Here is a 19213-nt window from a genome sequence, read left to right on the forward strand (position 1 = left end):
TACCATACACCTGAAACAGAAACGCTTCATATCATGAAACTGGATAACAGGACATCTGTTCTCTTGTATTAGAGTAATTTAGACAGAGAACGAAAACAAGTTACTTTTGCAACATTTTCTTCCTGTCTTTTGTAACACTAAATCACATGACAAAACCGCATAGCCTTGTGTGACAATGTAATCTTGTCACAATCAGGCAAACTACCCGCAGATACGGTCTCTACAAAATATTAGGGTTGATTTTCCAACAGATTGCTGCACAACTCAGGGCTGGTGATTTATGATAGACTTACAGGTTGATGGTAATGTAAAAACATTTATATTCAGAAGAAGTGCTGAATACTTGGTTGGGTTGTCTCAATTTGCTGGAATAGTCATTAAAATCCTTTAATACAGCAGGTCGTATCAAAACACATTCTTTTCTTTTTTTTATACCTGTCAAAATGAAATACACGTACAAACCATGTTGCACAAATCGTCTTTTTTTCAGCAACATATTTCTTACTTTCTTCTAAAGACATTTACATAACACCACACTTAAAATGTAGCCAAGGATGGGTACATCCTTAAGTCTTAATATAAATAACGTCGTCCTCGAAGTCTCTTCATTAAGCTGTGCAATTATCTACGGAGTCGAACAGCTTCATTTTCTAAACACTTCCAAAAGGATCAGTCCCATAATTTAGTAACACACCCAGAGATGGATGTGGGAATCGGGCTCTTGCTTCTTTGGCTGACCCACTGCTCGATGACTGTAGGACCTCCAGGCAGACTGTTGGCTCCATAGCCCTCCATAGGTCTCTGCTGCTGCACCTTTGCTCCAAGTTAATAGTTCAGTTGCATCCTTCCGTTCTACCTCTCCTGTACGAGGAGTGCCTCTAACGTGCACAATCTCCTAGTCAAGCAGAAGCAGTGTGCAGATACTGAGCAGTAATATCACAAGGAGGTAAGCAATAAATGATGCAAATGCTGTCCCAAGCTCACACTCGTGGCATGCTTCTCGTTTTAGGAGAAGTCGGCTAATAAGCATCAAGCAAGTCCTCTTACATAATTGCAAAAATTAGCTATAGGAGTTGTAAATGCTGTTTGCTCTCCTTTACAAAACTCAATTTGCGCCAGATGAAGTCTTCCTTTAAGAAACACTTTGAGATGATTCAGTTTGCAGTGCAACAATAATCATGTCAATTTATTTACTGAAGTATTAACCCCAGAGCACTAGCCTGCTTCCTCCCACATTTGTTGCTGTCTACTAAACCACAACCTTAAATGATAGCATCAGAGGGGATGAGTGGTATGGTGAGTGTAAAAAATTGGATTATTAGTGCACAACTACCCACCACAAAGAATAAACACAACTCCTATTAGAGTGACCCCTTAAAGTCGCTAAATTAACCTAAGCTTAACCCCCTGGTAGGTATGACACAGAGTAGACAGGCTTAACTTAGGACACTTAAAAACATAGACAACAATTTGATGAGCAAAATGACACCAAAACGTTAACAATCTAATGAAGGTGTCTTCAGACACAATCAAGATGTAACTTACTGCACTATATGGTCACTATGTTTTAATAGTGCTGTAATCCGAAATGCCATTTAAACCTATACACACAGAAATTCAATAAGGGAAATTGTAGACATGAGTTTTTAACATTTTAAGTCAAAATACTGCCACAAAGTGCTAATTATAGTCAATGGTTGTGATGTACTTGGACATAGGTGCGATTTGAGTTAGACCACAATGGAACCCTGGTCACATACACCGAGTGTCTTGATCCCAGTAAAAGTCTGGAAGTCAGAAAAAGTCACTGCCACAACTTATTGTGGTAACAGTTCTACCAGTGATCTAATGGACTGTTTTGTTATTATCTACAGGACCTCTAAAAGGCATAATCAGGTTCACAAGAGAGTTGATTTTTAAAATGATGGCAACTAACGGACATAAGGATTTACAAAGCCAAAATGTTGGAAAAAAGATTAAAAGTCCTAATCCAAAAAGTGTCTTTGTTATTTTGTTTTGAGGAAAAAGCTGTCTCTGCAGGACAGGTCCGAAATCGAACCCGCCCGAGTGGAACTGCTGGTCAGCTACAGGCTGACCGCATTGAGACACTGGATCGTTCAGTTTTGTCTTTAAAAAGTTTCTTAGTCCCAAAACAGAAAGATACTTTGTAGTTTTTTCTGAGAAACTAGAGCCTTTGAAAGAGGCAAATCTTAAATTGAATCCTAACCTGTGGAAATGCCAGTTAAGTGCTTTTCTCAGAAGTATACTTCTAAGCCCCCTAGGACCTCATGGATGACACCTAGAGACTCTAGGAGTGCCACGTAGAGGCCACCAGAAAAGTCCAGTTCAAGTTTCAGTTGCCACTGGTCACCTGCAATTTGTAGGGAAAATTACTCCTGCAGCTTTGTGTGTCCCTGAGTCACACTGGAAGCCAGGCAACTGATCATTTGAGCCCTCTTCTTTGTCCTTGACAAGTTGCACTCCAAGTTTTGCATTGCAGCAGTCAGGCTACACAGGGTAGGCCTGTGGCCATGTTCAGACTGCCTCTGCACCGGATGGCACAATAGGTGCTGCAGTCCACCAGTAGTGTTGAACTTCCAGGCGATGGGCGCACTTTCAGCACCATATACTAAGGACTTCAGGGCAAGTTAAAGTGCAAATCAGGAATAAACTAATTTACCCATGTTTAAAGGGGGGAGCACAAACACTTTACTCCTGGTTAGCAAGTGTAAAGTGCACAGAGGTCAAAAGCTAACAAAAATAGGGTTTAGATAAAGGTGAATAATCTGAGGTGACCACACAGAAAAGGTGGATTTCCTACAGTCAGGGATTAAGATAACATGCACAGCCCATGCAAACACAACTAGAAAAATAAACACATTTGTGAGACTATTGCATGTTGTCGGATTAAACAGATAAAAACTGGTTAAACCCTACTGAAATTAGAGCTTTCTTCTTAGATTTAAAATATTAAACAATCTTTATAAGGTACCGTGGGAATGGTATGGTAAAGAGAAGAAGTCTACAATGAATGCTTGACATTAGATCCTCACATGTTTTCTTGGTCATTCTGTTAGCCACCTCACTGCAGCAGAAACACTAACCTAACATTATGTTGGTCCTCAAACAAAAGACCCCATATTCCTGCATATTAATCAGCTCTGCATGTCTTTGAGGGACAAGGCAATATCGCTACAAGGCAATGGAAGCAGTGAGCTACATAACTTCAATAACCGTGTGCAACATTCCATCGATTAAAATAAGTAACAAGGGCTGGCAACACCAATAGGTAATTTATTTGGGACCTTTTAGCTTTGCCACTGCCTTTTTACGATGCTGCGGGTGAGGTGGGGGGGGGGGGGGGGAGAGGGGGGTCATTTCTTGCTGACGCTGTGCTGCATTGCCAAAAGGAAAAGGGCAAGGTTAGGCATTGTGTTACTTGGAGGGCGTGCACCCACTTGACGATTTATGCCCGCACATTCATCACCATGAATATATGCCCCTACGAAATTACTAGGCACCATTATTTTTTTATTTACCAATCCAAGAAGAATCTGTGAATAAGAAAACGTCTTATAAACGAAGCAGCACAAAAGTTCGTCTTTTGTTTTTTTAAGCAGAGAGGTTGGCAAAAAAATTCTGCCTGGCCCTACAAAAATGCTAATTAAAATAATACATTATGGCTTGTGGGGCAAAAATGGAGGAGCTGCGTGGAAGAGTGGATCAGGGAGCAGATGCGGTGAGAAAGGTAAGAACAAAGGCACGTGCAGTAGGAAAGGAAAAGCAACACACAAAGATGGGAGCAGCCTGGAAGGAAGGGGAGACGCACACAAGGAAGAGAACAACACGGGAGCAGGGGGCAAAGCACACAGGGAAAATGCAACACAGAGAAGCACACAGGTTAGAGAGAGAGTGCAGAAGGAAGAGAAGCACATGAAGGAGACCAGTGGACACATACACTCTCAAGAAGTGTTTAATCAAAAAGGAAAATAAGTAGCTCCATAAACGTGAGCAGTGGGAGTGCACAAGTCAATCAATGAGGAGCATTATGAAGAGGCGCAGTGGAGGGAGCACAGTCAGTGGAGGGACACACACAAGATTGACAAGAAAATTCATCAAAGAAGAAGCAAGTAAAAGAAAGCAGCAATAACGCCAACCGATGGATCGAACTTAAAGCTCACTTAGTTCTTGGTAAGCACACAATAGGTCTTTTCCAATCGGACAACTTGCGTTGTCTGGTAAGCAAGGCCCAAAAAGCACTTCACACCTTAACCTGGCAATGAAAAGCATGTTCAAAAAATCATTAAAAATTCTTAAATAGGGGTAACACTACCATCTTCATTATGAGCTGCTATAAATTCACGCACAGTAGAGTAAAATGTTTCTCCAAAGGAATGGTGAAATTAACAAAAGTCTCAGTATGCCAATTTCAGATAATAAGACTGACTAACAGAGCTATGCTCTTCAATAATTGGAATAATTGGTAAAGTGTGAGACTAAACCAAATAATAGTTACTTGTCCTCAACACAGATGTTCCCCTGTCTTATAGGAATATAAATAATAGGGCTAGCTATAGCAGGTTTGCTCGCAATAAATACCAGCACCACTAAAAACATATTAGAAAAAACATGTAGAAACAAACAAACAACCTTTTTAAAAGAAAAAGGGTTAAACACTGATGAAACACGATGGTTAACATTTTGGAAAAAGACTGGAAAAATAACTAAAACATCCCAATAAAATAATACCGATGACAATACTCATTGTACACTGTGGCAGATTAATTTTTCTGATTGCAGGCTTACTGGCTCTGAAACAAATACTCACAGCTCCACAAAACAAACTATGTCGATGGTCCAGTGGGGAAGAGACAAAGTGATCCTAACCTTCCATGTACAAACCCCAAAGAAGATTTTGCCATGGACACTGTGAAAACCATATAAAAATGGTAATGGTGCGGGCACCCATCTTTCACTTCTTGTGGCATTAACTCAAATGAGTGCAACAGCATAATTGTGTTAGTTTCCAGGGAGTGAAAAGAGACACCACATTTAGCCGAATATCAACAGTATCATCAGAGAACATAGCTTTGATTCCACTCCCTGATCCCTTAGTGTTTTTTTTACACTGACAGTATTAGTTTAACCTGAGCACAAACCTACTACCTGACTATTAGGTCTCAGCTTGGCAACGTGCACAGCCAGATAAGAGCAGGGATGAGCAGGCAGGGTGCCAAAGGCTAAATTGTTCAGTAAGCTAAAACCAAAGATAAAACCCATAGATGATTCTTAATTGATATGCAGTGGGTAAATAAAAACTCTTGAAAGGTTAGGTGACATAATACATTTGAATGCCAAAGAATGTAACAAAGTGCAGCATCAGGGAGATTGGATCCATTCCAGGTTGTCAACTTCAAAACAGTCAATTTCATTCTCTTTATCTTCCAGTTGATGCTGGCTGCAGAGAATAGAGGTACAATTTCTGAAGTCTAGTGTTCCAGCGCTAAGGGGCTGTCCTGCCCAGCCTTCCAATCGAGTAAGATAAACAGTGCTTGAAAGAGAAGAGAAGAAAGTCAGTTTAAGGACAGAGAAGGCAATCAGTTCAAGAGGTAAACAAGGAACGTTTTCCAACTGGACTCACAGACCACACAATACTCTGCTCCTTTTCCAAGCTACTAAATTATAGCCTTGAATCCTAGGCTATATGCATCGCCTTTCTTAGAATAATGTGGACCGTTAACAAACGTCAATGGGGAACTGATTCTATCTGGCATGCTGAAGTTCATGTGGTGTCTATGTGTCTCTTGTAAGTTGAATGGTATGATGCAGTGAGTAGGCTGTGTGTGATAACAGCATTCTAGGCCAAGGACTGGGCTATACCAATAGTACCTACGGGTACCCTTCCAGTTATGTGTGAGAGAATAGCAGAACTGAGCATGAGGGAAAACAAAGGAACATTAAGAAACTTGGCAGAAAAGGAGTAAGCTTAAGAATAAACATTAAGATGAAGAAACCCCACCAGTGCACAGTGCCAACGCAAACCACTGATATAGAATTGGTGGATGAGGCACCTGAAAAGCTGTGACTAGGCAACTGTGGAAGCTCAGGAAGAAAACAGAAGAAAACCCTGATTTGGAGCACGAAAACTGTTCTGGGACGAGGAACAGTGTTGTGACCTCCAGTGCCTCACCCAGCCTCCAATTCATTATACACAGACTGACTTTAATAATTACTCAATGAATGCAGCTAAAATGTCAGGATCAGATCAGCTGAAGTGTCCACGTGCCTAATGATGTATGATGTTCTTCCAGCATTATGGTGTTCTTTTTCTAAACCTATATATGTTTTCCAAGCATACCTTCTCAAGGAGTTTCAGGGAAATTTCCACATGCCTGACACAGATACACTTCCACTTAGAAAAAATGATTTATAGATTCTAACAAACTTAATTGTAGACTTGAATCACATGAAATAGAGTGTTCCATAAATGTTGCCAACAATGAGATTAGAGATGGGAGACTCAGATCCTAAGTGGTGAACAACTGTTTGCCTGACAAACCTCTGAACCCTTCCCTCTATCTTACCAAAAATCAGAAGTTATGAAATTGTCTTCAGCTGTGAGTAGCTGAGCTTTTCACCTCAACATCATACTGTGGCAAAAAGATGAACATGCAGCTTCTTCTTTCTTCTTCAGAAAATTCTACCACTCCTTCACACCAACCACAGAATTGAGATAACAAGAGCCATTGTCCTGCTGTGTCTCGACTAAATCAACATCATCCACTCTGCCCTCCCTAGGAAACTCACTGCCGGACTACAAAGACTTCAGAACCAGAGCATCAAAATGTAGCTTAACCTCCATAATCAGACCACATCAAACCTGCCCTGAAAGTTCCCTACTGCCTCCCAGTAGACACTATGATTATATTCAATGTCATGTGCATCTGCCACAAAGGATACACAGGCAAGGTACAGCTTAATTGCAGAAACTGGCACCTCATTGTATCACGACTAGTAACCTCCACTCAAGGATCAACCAGTAGTTCTTTAAGATGATGGAATATGGTGTCAGATCCTTAGATGTGCAAAGGCCAAAACTCTAGAATGCCCTCAAACCCAACCCTGGTGCTCTACCCAACCACAATGTACGCAACCACATAACTTTAAATAGACTCCTGAAAATGGAACCCTTCAGACTTAACTTTATCCAGTTTTGGATCTTTCATAAATTCACATGCTTGAATCATCCCGGTCATCGAAGTGGGAGTCCCACGGTACATAAAAAGCAATAATCAACAAATAATTTTTTTTTCTTTAGGCTATAATGGCAACACCAGTCACTCATATAGCCTTACTAAGTCCTTTTGTGAAATGGACCCAAACCTGGCTGCTGGCCAATCAGGTACCAACACTCTCCAGAGAAGCTCCTTCCCTCAGATTTTCTACCGCACGTCGTGTGAAGGGAGTCTCCCTGAGCTCTGCTCAGTTATCTGCTTCTTCAGAAGTATTTTTCGATCAAGAAAACTCTAAAGATGTCAGATTCTTCTAGAAAAGGCCTTTTCCGCCCTTGCAAGACCTGTGGCAAGAAAAGGCTCCATGTGGATGATCCACATAAAGACTGCTTTTACTGCCTCTACCCACAACACCAGGTGAAGGACTGCAAGATATGCCGTACTTTCTCCACAAAGACCCTCAGAGGCCGTGAAAACAGGCAAAATCCTGTACTTCAGGTGAGGAGAGTGGGTCAGAAAGGCCACACAAAAGGTCCAAATCTGAGGACCTGGGCCAGGCGGAAAGATCCAGACAGCGGCAGAAATTACACCATAGAGAAGGTGCAAAAGGCTTACAAAGCTCAATTTCTTCTGAGCCATCCTCTCCTCATCAAAAGAAGGAGTTGTCTTGCCGTTCTCCTTCCTCTGAGCCTTCTACCTTTAGAAAGGTATCCATAAAAATTAAGACAACGACGACACCACCGTCGACGACCGTGACGACGACGCTCACATCTACCGTCTCCACCACCTCGTCGACGAGACCATCGTCGGCGATGACTACCTTGACGTCGGCGGTAAAGGCTCCTATTTCCTCTATTAAACCTCCGTCTACGAGGATTAAAGAAAAAATTGCATCGCTGACAACGTCGACGCCTTCGTCGACGACAACATCGTCGTTGATGACATCATCTACGAAAGATGAAACTTATTGAAGTACACTGTTCCATAAAGGAGGAAAAATGCAGAAGTACACAGGGCTAATGATAGTCAGTAGATTAGGAGAGCCCTCACACACCCAATATGATGTCAAGCTTCATCACTGGGCAATCTCCTCGTCAGACCGGCGCTGCAATGCCTGACGGGCCACACCTTTATGGGGGTGATGGTACTTAGCCTGAGATCCTCTACTAAATTTGGTCAGATCTATGATGAATACTATTGGTGCATGTAGGAGAGAGGAAGAAGTGAAAGTTAAAATTGGCTCAGAACCATAACCATTATATTTAATAGTTCAGAATTAGGTTAAGGCCAAGATTAAAAGAAAAACAGGAAGTGCTAATAGAGATAATGCTCAGCTGCGCTCCAATGGAGGAAACTAGGTAGTATCCCAGATCCTGTAATACTAGGTCAACATGTTTCGCGTCTAAGTGGTCACTAATGATCCAACGATGCTTCTTCAGGACCGCTACTACTACTTCTCCTATACTTATACAAAAACAAAGAAAAATAAGTGCTGGTCAGTCACCTACGTATGTAGACTGCACAGTTGTAGTCAGTTTTGTCGTCCATCCCATCATAGAGTACGGGCTTCCTAGGAATACGCAAGCCACACAACCAAGAATGTCATACATTTGCCGCTTCTTGGTGTACGCTGAGACCTACCCAGGGCCGCGCTCCTGAAGCCCTGTCGACTGCAACACCACCGACGAGAGCTTCGTCGGCTGCATCACCGTCAACGAGGACACCATCGACGAGGCCGTTGTTGACGAAACCATCGTCGACAAGACCACTGTCGTCAACACCATCATCAATGAGACCGTTGTTGATGGAAGGATCATCTGTTATAACAGTGCCATCGACGGGACCATCGTCGTTGACACCATCGACGATGACAATGGTGCCTGTGAGCCAGATAGAGGCCATTCCTACCTCTTCCAGGTCTCCTGATCTTCGAGCCATGGTTAAGATCACATCTTTGCCCAGATCGCCGATCCATCCTACAGACACTTCACCAAGTAAGGTGTCAACCCTATTACCCAGTCATTTGCTGGACTGGGAGGAATCGGATGAAGGTCCATTTGGAGATGCACACAGCCCATCCCAGTTGCATGTTAAATACCAGGAAGAGGATGACAATGATGAGTATGATCAATATCAACCTTATTACTCTCCTCAAAAGCGCTATTATCAACCAAGAGACACTGTCCAGATGCCTGCCACCTTGATCCAGGACTTACAATCTATGTTACAGGATTATAGGAGGAGGTTCCCAGTTACAGCAGAAGATCAACCACCACCACCAACTTCTCCTGTTACACAAAGGAGCGTACCTCTACCTCCAGCTACTCCTAGGATGACTCCTCATTCCGTGTTAAATGCTCCCCCTGGAGATGAACTTTCGACATCAGGGGAAGAACAGGAAGAAGGGAAGATACCGATGCCACAGCACCCTACTGATGAATGGGAGGACTACTTAGCCCCCACTCCTTCTCCACCGCCTCCTCGCCCTTCAGATTCTCCACCGGAGGATATAGGTGGCTTTCACAATCTAATGGACAGGGCGGCCGCACGCTTCAACCTGCCAACATCTGTTTCGCAGTCTGAATGCGTCCTCCATGATTTTAAAGAACAAGCAAGGAAGTCTGTAAGGGCCATTCCTATTATTGAGTTTATATGGACGAGGGTATCAAGATCATTCGCAACCCGGCAACAGTTCCACCAGTGCCACAAAAGCTTGACAAAAAATACAAGGTAACTCAGGACTCTCCGGCATGTCTAACTGGTCACCCAAAGCCGGACTCTGTTATTTCTCAAGCGGCTCAAAGGCGTTCTAAGAACCCGTCGGCGCCTATCTTTACTCCTCCAGATAGAGAAGGAATGAGATTAGATAACGTGGGCAAAAGGTTCTCCTCCATGTCAGCAATTACTGTTAGAGCAGCAAATTCCTTAGCGATCTTGGGTCGTTATGATCGACAAATGTGGTCTAATATGCAGGCTTTTATGGAGCTCATCCCTGAAAGCAAACAAGCAGAGGAGCGTACGTCTGAAGAGGTAATTGACTGCGCTCTAGATATAGCCTCTACCAGTTTTCGTCAGCTGGCTGGTGCTGCAGTATTACGCCGACAGGGTTGGCTCAAGGCCACATCTTTCAGACCGGAAGTGCAGTCCAGAATTCTTGACATGCCTTATGACGGAGAATCTCTCTTAGGCAAGCATGTAGATGACGCACTGCAGGCCATCAAGACCGACACAGATACTGCTAAGTCCCTAGGTACCTTGCAGTACCGGAAGCAGCCCTTTCGGGGTGCAAGAGGAAGAGGATTTACCTAATTTCAAGGTTCCTTTCATAGACAGTATCAGCAGCCCCAATATAGACCATCCTGTCAGCAGCAGTATAGAAAACCATCCACTGCCTCTTACGCCAGACAGGGAGGAAAGAGAAGACAGGGTTCCCAAAACCGGGATCAACCCAGAAAACAATGATCATCACCAGGCACTGGCTATTTTTCCCCAACATTTACACACTCAACAAGTAGGAGTGAACATCTCCAATTACATCCAGGAGTGGAAAAACATAACATCAGACAAATGGGTGTTGGATATAGTGACAAGAGGTCATACCTTGGAATTCATACAAAAACCACTGCATCATCCACCAGGAACATCCAGACCGTTCCATCTTCGCCTGCTTCAGCACAAAGTATTCCTTATGCTTGCCAAGGGAGCGATAGAAAAGGTCTTGGGTTCTATTCCCGGTTCTTTCTGATAAAGAAGAAGTCAGGGGAATGGAGACCGATACTAGATCTCAGGAAGCTCAACAAGTTCCTTCGGAAACAATCCTTTCGGATGATCACGCTGTCGGATATCCTACACCTTCTCAATCCTGGAGATTTTATGACAACAATGGATCTCCTGGATGCTTATTTCCACATACCAATACATGAAAAACATTGCAAATATCTCCGCTTTACTGTGGCCGGTGCCCATAATCAATTCAGAGTTCTCCCATTCGGTCTGAAGTCAGCTCCACAAATTTTCACGAAATGCCTTGCCCTAGTCGCAGGTTTTCTCTCAACAGGGGTTTTCAGGTGTTTCCATACCTGGACGACTGGCACATAAAAGCTCTTCCTTCACTACTAGCGTCCAAGGCTACCAACGCTTGCCTGAAATTATTTTGCAGTTTGGGGCTAACAGTAAATCTACAGAAATCAGTCATCCTTCCCTCACGCAGGAGAGTCTTCTTGGGTGCAGAACTAGACACCATCAAAAACAAGGCATACCTCACCCCAGCACGGCAGCAGAAATTAACCAACTTGGCTGTCGGTATTTCCAGAATTTTTTTTGTTTCAGTACGACTGTTCAAGTCGCTTCTAGGCATGATTTCCTCAGCCATCGTCCTAGTTCGTCTAGCAAGATTGAGAATGAGACCGTTACAAGAGGAGTTACAGCTCCAATGGACCCAGTCGCAAGGATCCTTCGACGACTTAATAAGTGTTACACCAGGAATTCCACAGGCTTTGCAATGGTGGTCTCAGACCAACCATCTTTCCCAAGGACTTACTTTTCTAACGCCAATAACAGATTTTATCACCACAGACATTTCCTTGGAAGGCTGGGGAGGCCATTTACAAGACATGCACATTCAGGGAAGATGGTCTGATGTTCAGAAAGGAATGCACATAAATCTGTTGGAATTAAAGGCAATCCAACTCACGCTCGAGGCGTTTCTTCCACGCGTTGCAGGGTCATCAGTGTTGGTCCAGACGGACAACACAACAATGTTTTATATCAACAAGCAGGGAGGAACAAGATCCCTCTCCCTTTCAAGGGAAGCTCAATCTCTTTGGGATTGGCTCACACTGCACAATATTCGCCTCAGGGTGGAGCACCTGCCAGGGGTCAACAATGCCCTAGCGGATTCTCTCAGCAGGACAGATGACAACTGCCACGAGTGGGAACTCAACCAGAAGGTACTTGACGGCGTCTTCCAACGCTGGGAACAACCGATCCTAGACTTGTTTGCCACCAATCAGAATGCCAAATGCCAATTCTACGCCAGTCGATACCCACTCCCGGGGTCGTGGGGAAATGCTCTTTTGATGATATGGTTTGGGATCCTTGCCTACGCTTTTCCCCCATCCCGTTGATCCCCAGGCTCCTCAGGAAGATGAAGTCGGAGTGCTGCAGGATCATTCTCATAGGGCCCAGATGGCCCAGGCAGTACTGGTACACAGAGCTTCTACTCCGGTCCGTGGCCAATCCTATGCACCTTCCCTGCAACCACGACCTTCTCATGAAGAATCAGGGTCAGATTCTTCATCCCGATCCAACATCTCTTCAATTGCACGCTTGGCTCCTGAGTTCCGAGAGTTTCAGGGTATGAACATTGATCAGGAATGCAGACTGATTTTATCTAGGGCACAAGCAGACAATACAAATAAGATGTACAAGCTCAAATGGAAGAGATTTTGTGTTTGGTGTTCTCAGAACAAGTTCCATCCTTTACAGATTAAGCCGGAACAAATTCTCTCATACCTTCTCACCCTCTCAAAGGCCAGTCTATGCCATGCATCCATTAAGATTCATTTGGCAGCTATAGCCTCCTATAGACGCTCTGCTGATATGCCCTCACTCGGCTCATCCAGGATTATTAAACAGTTCATGAAAGGCCTCTTCTGCATTTTCCCTCCGGTGCATCCACCACCGCCAGAGTGGCATTTGAATGTAGTTCTGTCCCAGCTAATGAAAGCTCAGTTCGAGCCTATTCACAGAGCTGAACTCAAGTACATCAAATGCAAGGTGGTAACCCTGCTTGCTCTTACTTCCACCAGGAGAGTCAGCGATATAAAGGCTTTCACTACTAAAGAACCTTTTCTGTTTTTTTCGGATGATTTTGTTCTGCTCAGGACCAACCCCAGGTACATTCCTAAATTGCCATCATCATTTCACCTGAATGAGCCCGTGATACTACAAACTTTTTTCCCAAATCCAACTACAATCGCAAAAAAGACTCTGCATTCTTTGGACATCAAGAGATGCCTCAAATTTTACCTCCAAAGTACCAGACAAATCAGGAAATCAGATCAGCTGTTGGTATCTTATTCTCATGGACGGCAAGGAGCAGGGGTCACTAAGGCCACTATAGCCCGGTGGATTGCTTCTACAATTCAGTTTTGCCACACCAAAGCAGGAAAACCGCTGACTAGGCGTCTGAGAGCGCACTCCACGAGAGCAGTCTCCACATTGGCTGCTCTGTTTCAGGGCATCGCCCTGGATAAAATATGTCAGGCTGCGACATGGAAGACTACGCACTCCTTTACGCAGCACTACTGTTTGGAGTTATCGCAGAGAACTGACTCTCTAGTTGAACAAGCTGTCTTACGTCATCTCTTTCATTAAGGTGAGACCTTTCATTTATTGTGTAGAAACTATTTTATATGCAATAGTCTATAATTGTTATGCAATATAGTTTGAGATACTGTTATATCTATATAAATATATTTAAGGTAAGTATGTGTGTGTGTGTGTGTGTGAATATATATTTAATTTGAGTGCTGTGAATAAATGTTTGAACAGTATGCAGAGGTGTCCTGGCCCTCTTTGGAATCAACAAAGAACTTTGTGATTAATATGGAAAATGTCACCTACCCAGTGTACATCTGTTCGTGGCATGAGACGCTGCAGATTCACATGCTGTGCATTATCCTGCCATCTAGTGTTGGGCTCGGAGTGTTACAAGTTGTTTATCTTCATAGAAGTCTTTTCGAGTCACGAGACCGAGGGACTCCTCCCTTTCGGCTCCATTGCGCATGGGCGTCGACTCCATCTTAGATTGTTTTCCCCGCTGAGGGTGAGGTAGGAGTTGAGAGTAACTGACTCTCTAGTTGAACAAGCTGTCTTACGTCATCTCTTTCATTAAGGTGAGACCTTTCCTTTATTGTGTAGAAACTATTTTATATGCAATAGTCTGTAATTGTTATGCAATATAGTTTGAGATACTGTTAAGGTAAGTATGTGTGTGTGTGTGTAGGCATGAGAGCGAGTGAGAGTGTGTGCATGCATGAGAGCGAGTGAGAGTTGGTGTAGGCATGAGAGCGAGTGAGAGTGGGTGTATGCATGAGAGCGAGAGTAGGTGTATGCATGAGAGAGTGTCTATATGCATGAGAGCGAGTGAGGGTGGGTGTATGCATGAGAGCGATGTGCCCATGCAATGGAGTAGGTATGTATGTACATAATGTGTCTTAAAATAATGTTTATTTACAAATTTACAATTCTTATTCAACTAACAACGGCTACAGGCTCCCGGGGAGGTGGGAGGGCGCATGTGAATCTGCAGCGTCTCATGCCACGAACAGATGTACACTGGATAAGTGACATTTTCCGTTCGGTGGCATGTGGAGCTCAGATACACATGCTGTGCATAGACTACTAAGCAGTTATCTCCCCAAAAAGCGGTGGCTTAGCCTGTAGGAGTTGAAGTTGTCTGAAATAATGTTCTCAATACAGCCTGTCCTACTGTGGCTTGTTGTGTTGTTAACACATCTACACAGTAATGCTTCGTGAATATATGAGGCGTAGACCAGGTGGCTGCCTTACAAATTTCTGTCATAGGTATATTCCCCAGAAAAGCCATTGTGGCACCTTTTTTCCTAGTGGAATGCTCTCTTGGTGTAATAGGTAGATCTCTTTTTGCTTTAATATAGCAAGTTTGAATACATATAACTATCCATCTGGCAATGCCTTGTTTGGATACAGGATTACCTGCATGAGGTTTTTGGAAGGCTACGAACAATTGTTTTGTTTTACGAAATTGTTTTGTCCTGTCAATGTAGTACATTAGTGCTCTTTTTATGTCTAATGTATGTAAGACTCTTTCGGCTACTGAGTCTGGTTGTGGAAAGAAGACTGGGAGTTCCACTGTTTGGTTTAGGTGGAATGGCGATATGACCTTTGGTAGGAATTTGGGATTTGTACAGAGAACCACTTTATGTTTATGTATTTGTATAAAGGGTTCTTGTATAGTAAATGCTTGTATCTCACTTACTCTTCTAAGTGATGTGATAGCTATTAGAAAGGCTACTTTCCAAGTTAAGTAGTGCACTTCACAAGAGTGCATGGGTTCGAATGGTGGTCCCATGAGTCGTGTTAATACAATATTAAGGTTCCACAAAGGTACTGGTGGTGTTCTTGGGGGTATGATTCTTTTTAGTCCCTCCATAAATGCTTTGATAACTGGGATTCTAAAAAGCGATGTTGAATGTGTAATCTGCAGATAGGCAGATATTGCTGTGAGATGTATTTTAATTGAAGAGAATGCTAACTTAGACTTTTGTAAGTGTAATAAGTAGCCTACAATGTCCTTTGCGGAAGCATGTATTGGTTGAATTTGATTAGTGTGGCAGTAGTAAACAAATCTTTTACATTTGTTTGCGTAACAATGTCTTGTAGTGGGTTTTCTAGCTTGTTTAATGACCTCCATACATTCTTGTGTAAGGTCTAAGTGTCCAAATTCTAAGACTTCAGGAGCCAGATTGCTAGATTGAGCGATGCTGGATTCGGGTGTCTGATCTGTTGTTTGTGTTGCGTTAACAGATCTGGCCTGTTTGGTAACTTGATGTGAGGTACTACTGATAAGTCCAGCAGTGTTGTGTACCACGGTTGGGGAGCCCAGGTTGGTGCTATGAGTATTAGTTTGAGTTTGTTTTGACTTAGTTTGTTTACCAGATAAGGAATGAGTGGGAGAGGGGGAAAAGCGTAAGCAAATATTCCTGACCAACTGATCCATAATGCATTGCCCTTGGATTGAGGGTGTGGGTACCTGGACGCAAAGTTTTGGCATTTTGCGTTTTCTTTTATTGCGAATAGGTCTATTTGTGATGTTCCCCAGCGTAGGAAGTAATCTTGTAGGATCTGGGGATGAATTTCCCATTCGTGTGTTTGTTGATGATCTCGACTGAGATTGTCGGCCAACTGGTTCTGAATGCCTGGGATGTATTGTGCTATTAGGCGAATGTGAGTGTGAATTGCCCAATACCAATTTTTTTGTGCTAAGAGACACAGTTGTGACGAGTGTGTCCCTCCTTGTTTGTTGAGATAATACATTGTTGTCATGTTGTCGGTTTTGACAAGAATGTGTTTGTGGGCTATTAGTGGTTGAAATGCTTTTAATGCTAGAAACACTGCCAACAGTTCTAAATGATTTATGTGGAGTTGTTTTTGTTGATTGTACCATTTTCCCTGTATGCTGTGCTGGTTGAGGTGTGCTCCCCACCCCATCATGGAAGCATCTGTTGTGATCACGTCTTGAGGCACTGGGTCCTGGAATGGCCGCCCTTGGTTTAAATTTATAGGGTTCCACCATTGAAGCGAGAAGTGTGTCTGGCGGTCTACCAACACTAGATCTTGGAGTTGACCCTGTGCTTGTGTCCATTGTTTTGCTAGGCACTGTTGTAAGGGCCGCATGTGTAATCTCGCGTTTGGGACAATGGCTATGCATGAAGACATCATGCCTAGAAGTTTCATTACAAACCTTACTTGGTAGTCTTGGTTTGGCTGTATGTTTGATGTTATATTTTGGAACGCTTGGATCCTTTGTGGACTTAGAGTGGCAATCGCTTTTTGTGTGTTGAGTGTTGCTCCCAAGTATTGTTGTATTTGGGATGGCTGCAGATGTGATTTCTGGTAATTTATAGAAAATCCTAGTTTGTGTAGAGTTTCTATAACGTATTGCGTGTGAAGAAGACACTGTTGTTGAGTGCTTGTTTTTATTAGCCAGTCGTCTAAGTATGGGAATACGTGCATGTGCTGTCTCCTTACATGAGCGGCTACTACTGCAAGGCATTTTGTGAATATCCTTGGGGCTGTTGTTATCCCGAACGGTAATACTTTGGATTGATAGTGCACGCCGTGTATTACAAACCTTAAGTATTTTCTGTGAGAAGGATGTATGGGTATGTGAAAGTAGGCATCCTTGAGATCTAACGTTGACATGTAGTCCTCTTTTTTTTAGTAAGGGAACCACGTCTTGAAGTGTTACCATGTGGAAGTGATCCGATTTGATGAAGAGAATCAGTGTTCTGAGGTCTAATATAGGTCTTAACGTTTTGGTAATGTAGCGTCCGTACCGCCAACAGGCTGGCGGTACGGAGGCCCTTATTACGACCGCGGCGGTAGCGCCGCGGTCGCACCGCCGGGGCTGGCGGTTTCCCGCCGTTTTAGCCCCGGCGGGGATAATCCGCTGCAAGCAGCGCTGCCCTGGGGATCATGACATCCGTACCGCCAGCCTGTTTCTGGCGGTTTGCACCGCCAGGAAGAGGCTGGCGGTAAGGGGTGTCCTGGGGCCCCTGGGGGCCCCTGCACTGTCCATGCCACTGGCATGGGCAGTGCAGGGGCCCCCTAACAGGGCCCCGGCCAGCTTTTCACTGTCTGCATAGCACCCGTCGCACGGCCGCAACACCGCCGGCTCCATTAGGAGCCGGCTCCTATGTTGCGGCCTCATCCCCCCTGGGCCGGCGGGCGCAAACTTGGTTTGCGCCCGCCGGCCCAGCGGGAATGTCGTGATGGGGGCCGCGGGAGTGCAGCCGCATTGGTGGCTGCACGGCGGTTACCACTTGGCGGGCGGCAGTAGCCGCCCGCCAATGCCGTAATGACCCTCATAGTGAGTAGACACCTGTTCCTTTCTGGTGGTTGGGTACTAACTCTATTGCTTGTTTTTGTAATAATGCTTGGACCTCTATTTGTAATAGGTCTAAGTGTTGTTTGGACATATTGTGTGCCCTTGGGGGCACATCTGGCGTGAAATTTATTAATTCTATGCAATAACCATGTTGAATAATGGCTAGGACCCATGCGTCCGTAGTTATGTGTGTCCAGTTTTGGTAGTATGCGGTAAGTCTCCCCCCACTGGTGTTGAGTGTTGGGGTTTTGTGACATTGAAGTCACTGTTTGGTTTGACTTGTCTTAGGTGTTTGGAATTTTCCCCTTCCTCTTGGGAATTGTCCACCTCTATATGAGCCACGAAACCCTCCTCTCTGGTATTGTCCCTGATAGGTAGGTCTGGTTTGCGAGGTGGAAGTTTCTGGTGTTTGCATTCGAAACCCCCCTCTAAATTGTGGCTTTCTAAATGTGCCTTTGCTCTGTGGGGAGTAAAGCGCGCCCATGGCTTTGGCCGTGTCCGTGTCCTCCTTTAATTTTTCAATTGCTGTGTCCACTTCCGGCCCAAACAATTGTTCCTGGTTAAAAGGCATGTTTAACACAGCTTGTTGGATTTCCGCCTTGAATCCTGAGCTTCGTAACCATGCATGCCTGCGAATGGTTACCGCAGTGTTGACTGTTCGTGCTGCTGTGTCTGCCGAGTCTAATGCGGACCTTATTTGGTTGTTGGATATTGCTTGTCCTTCTTCCACAACCTGTTGGGCACGTTTCTGGTGTTCTTTGGGCAAGTGCTGTATAATGTGTTGCATCTCGTCCCAGTGTGCCCTGTCGTAGCGAGCCAGCAGGGCTTGTGAGTTTGCAATCCGCCATAGATTGGCTGGCTGTGCTGCCACTCGTTTGCCCGCTGCATCAAACTTCCTACTCTCTTTGTCAGGCGGTGGAGCGTCTCCTGATGATTGAGAGTTTGCCCTCTTTCTTGCTGCTCTTAAAACCAGAGTCTGCTGTAAGTTGCTGTGTTATAAACACAGGATCCGTTGGGGGAGGTTTGTATTTTTTCTCCACCCTAGGCGTGATAGCCCTTCCTTTAACTCGGTCTTGGAATATCTGTTGTGCATGCTTGAGCATGCCCGGGAGCATTGGCAGACTCTGGTAGGAAGTGTGGGTCGATGCCAAGGTGTTGAACAGGAAATCATCCTCTATTGGCTCTGAATGCATTGCTACATTGTGGAACGTAGCTGCCCTTGATAGTACCTCCGTATATGCAGTACTGTCCGCTGGAGGTGACTGCCTTGTTGGGTAACAATCTGAGCTGTTGTCTGATACCGGAGCATCATATAAGTCCCATGCAT

General features: G+C 44.2%; 1 protein-coding gene across 2 annotated transcripts in view; it reads right to left on the reverse strand.

Moving 5' to 3' along the window:
• Positions 1–466: 466 nt before the first annotated feature.
• Positions 467–19213, reverse strand: part of LOC138268428 (acyl-coenzyme A thioesterase THEM4-like) — a 221023-nt gene continuing 202276 nt past the window's right edge. The window contains exon 6 of one of the 2 annotated variants that reach the window (XM_069218049.1): positions 467–5551. In XM_069218049.1, coding sequence (XP_069074150.1) covers positions 5490–5551 — 62 coding nt within the window. In that variant the 3' untranslated portion in view covers positions 467–5489. The remainder of the gene's footprint in view (positions 5552–19213) is intronic. The other variant, XM_069218050.1, reaches the window with a different exon arrangement.

The sequence above is a fragment of the Pleurodeles waltl genome, chromosome 12 (assembly GCF_031143425.1).
Source record: "Pleurodeles waltl isolate 20211129_DDA chromosome 12, aPleWal1.hap1.20221129, whole genome shotgun sequence".
In the NCBI taxonomy this organism is placed as follows: Eukaryota; Metazoa; Chordata; class Amphibia; order Caudata; family Salamandridae; genus Pleurodeles; species Pleurodeles waltl.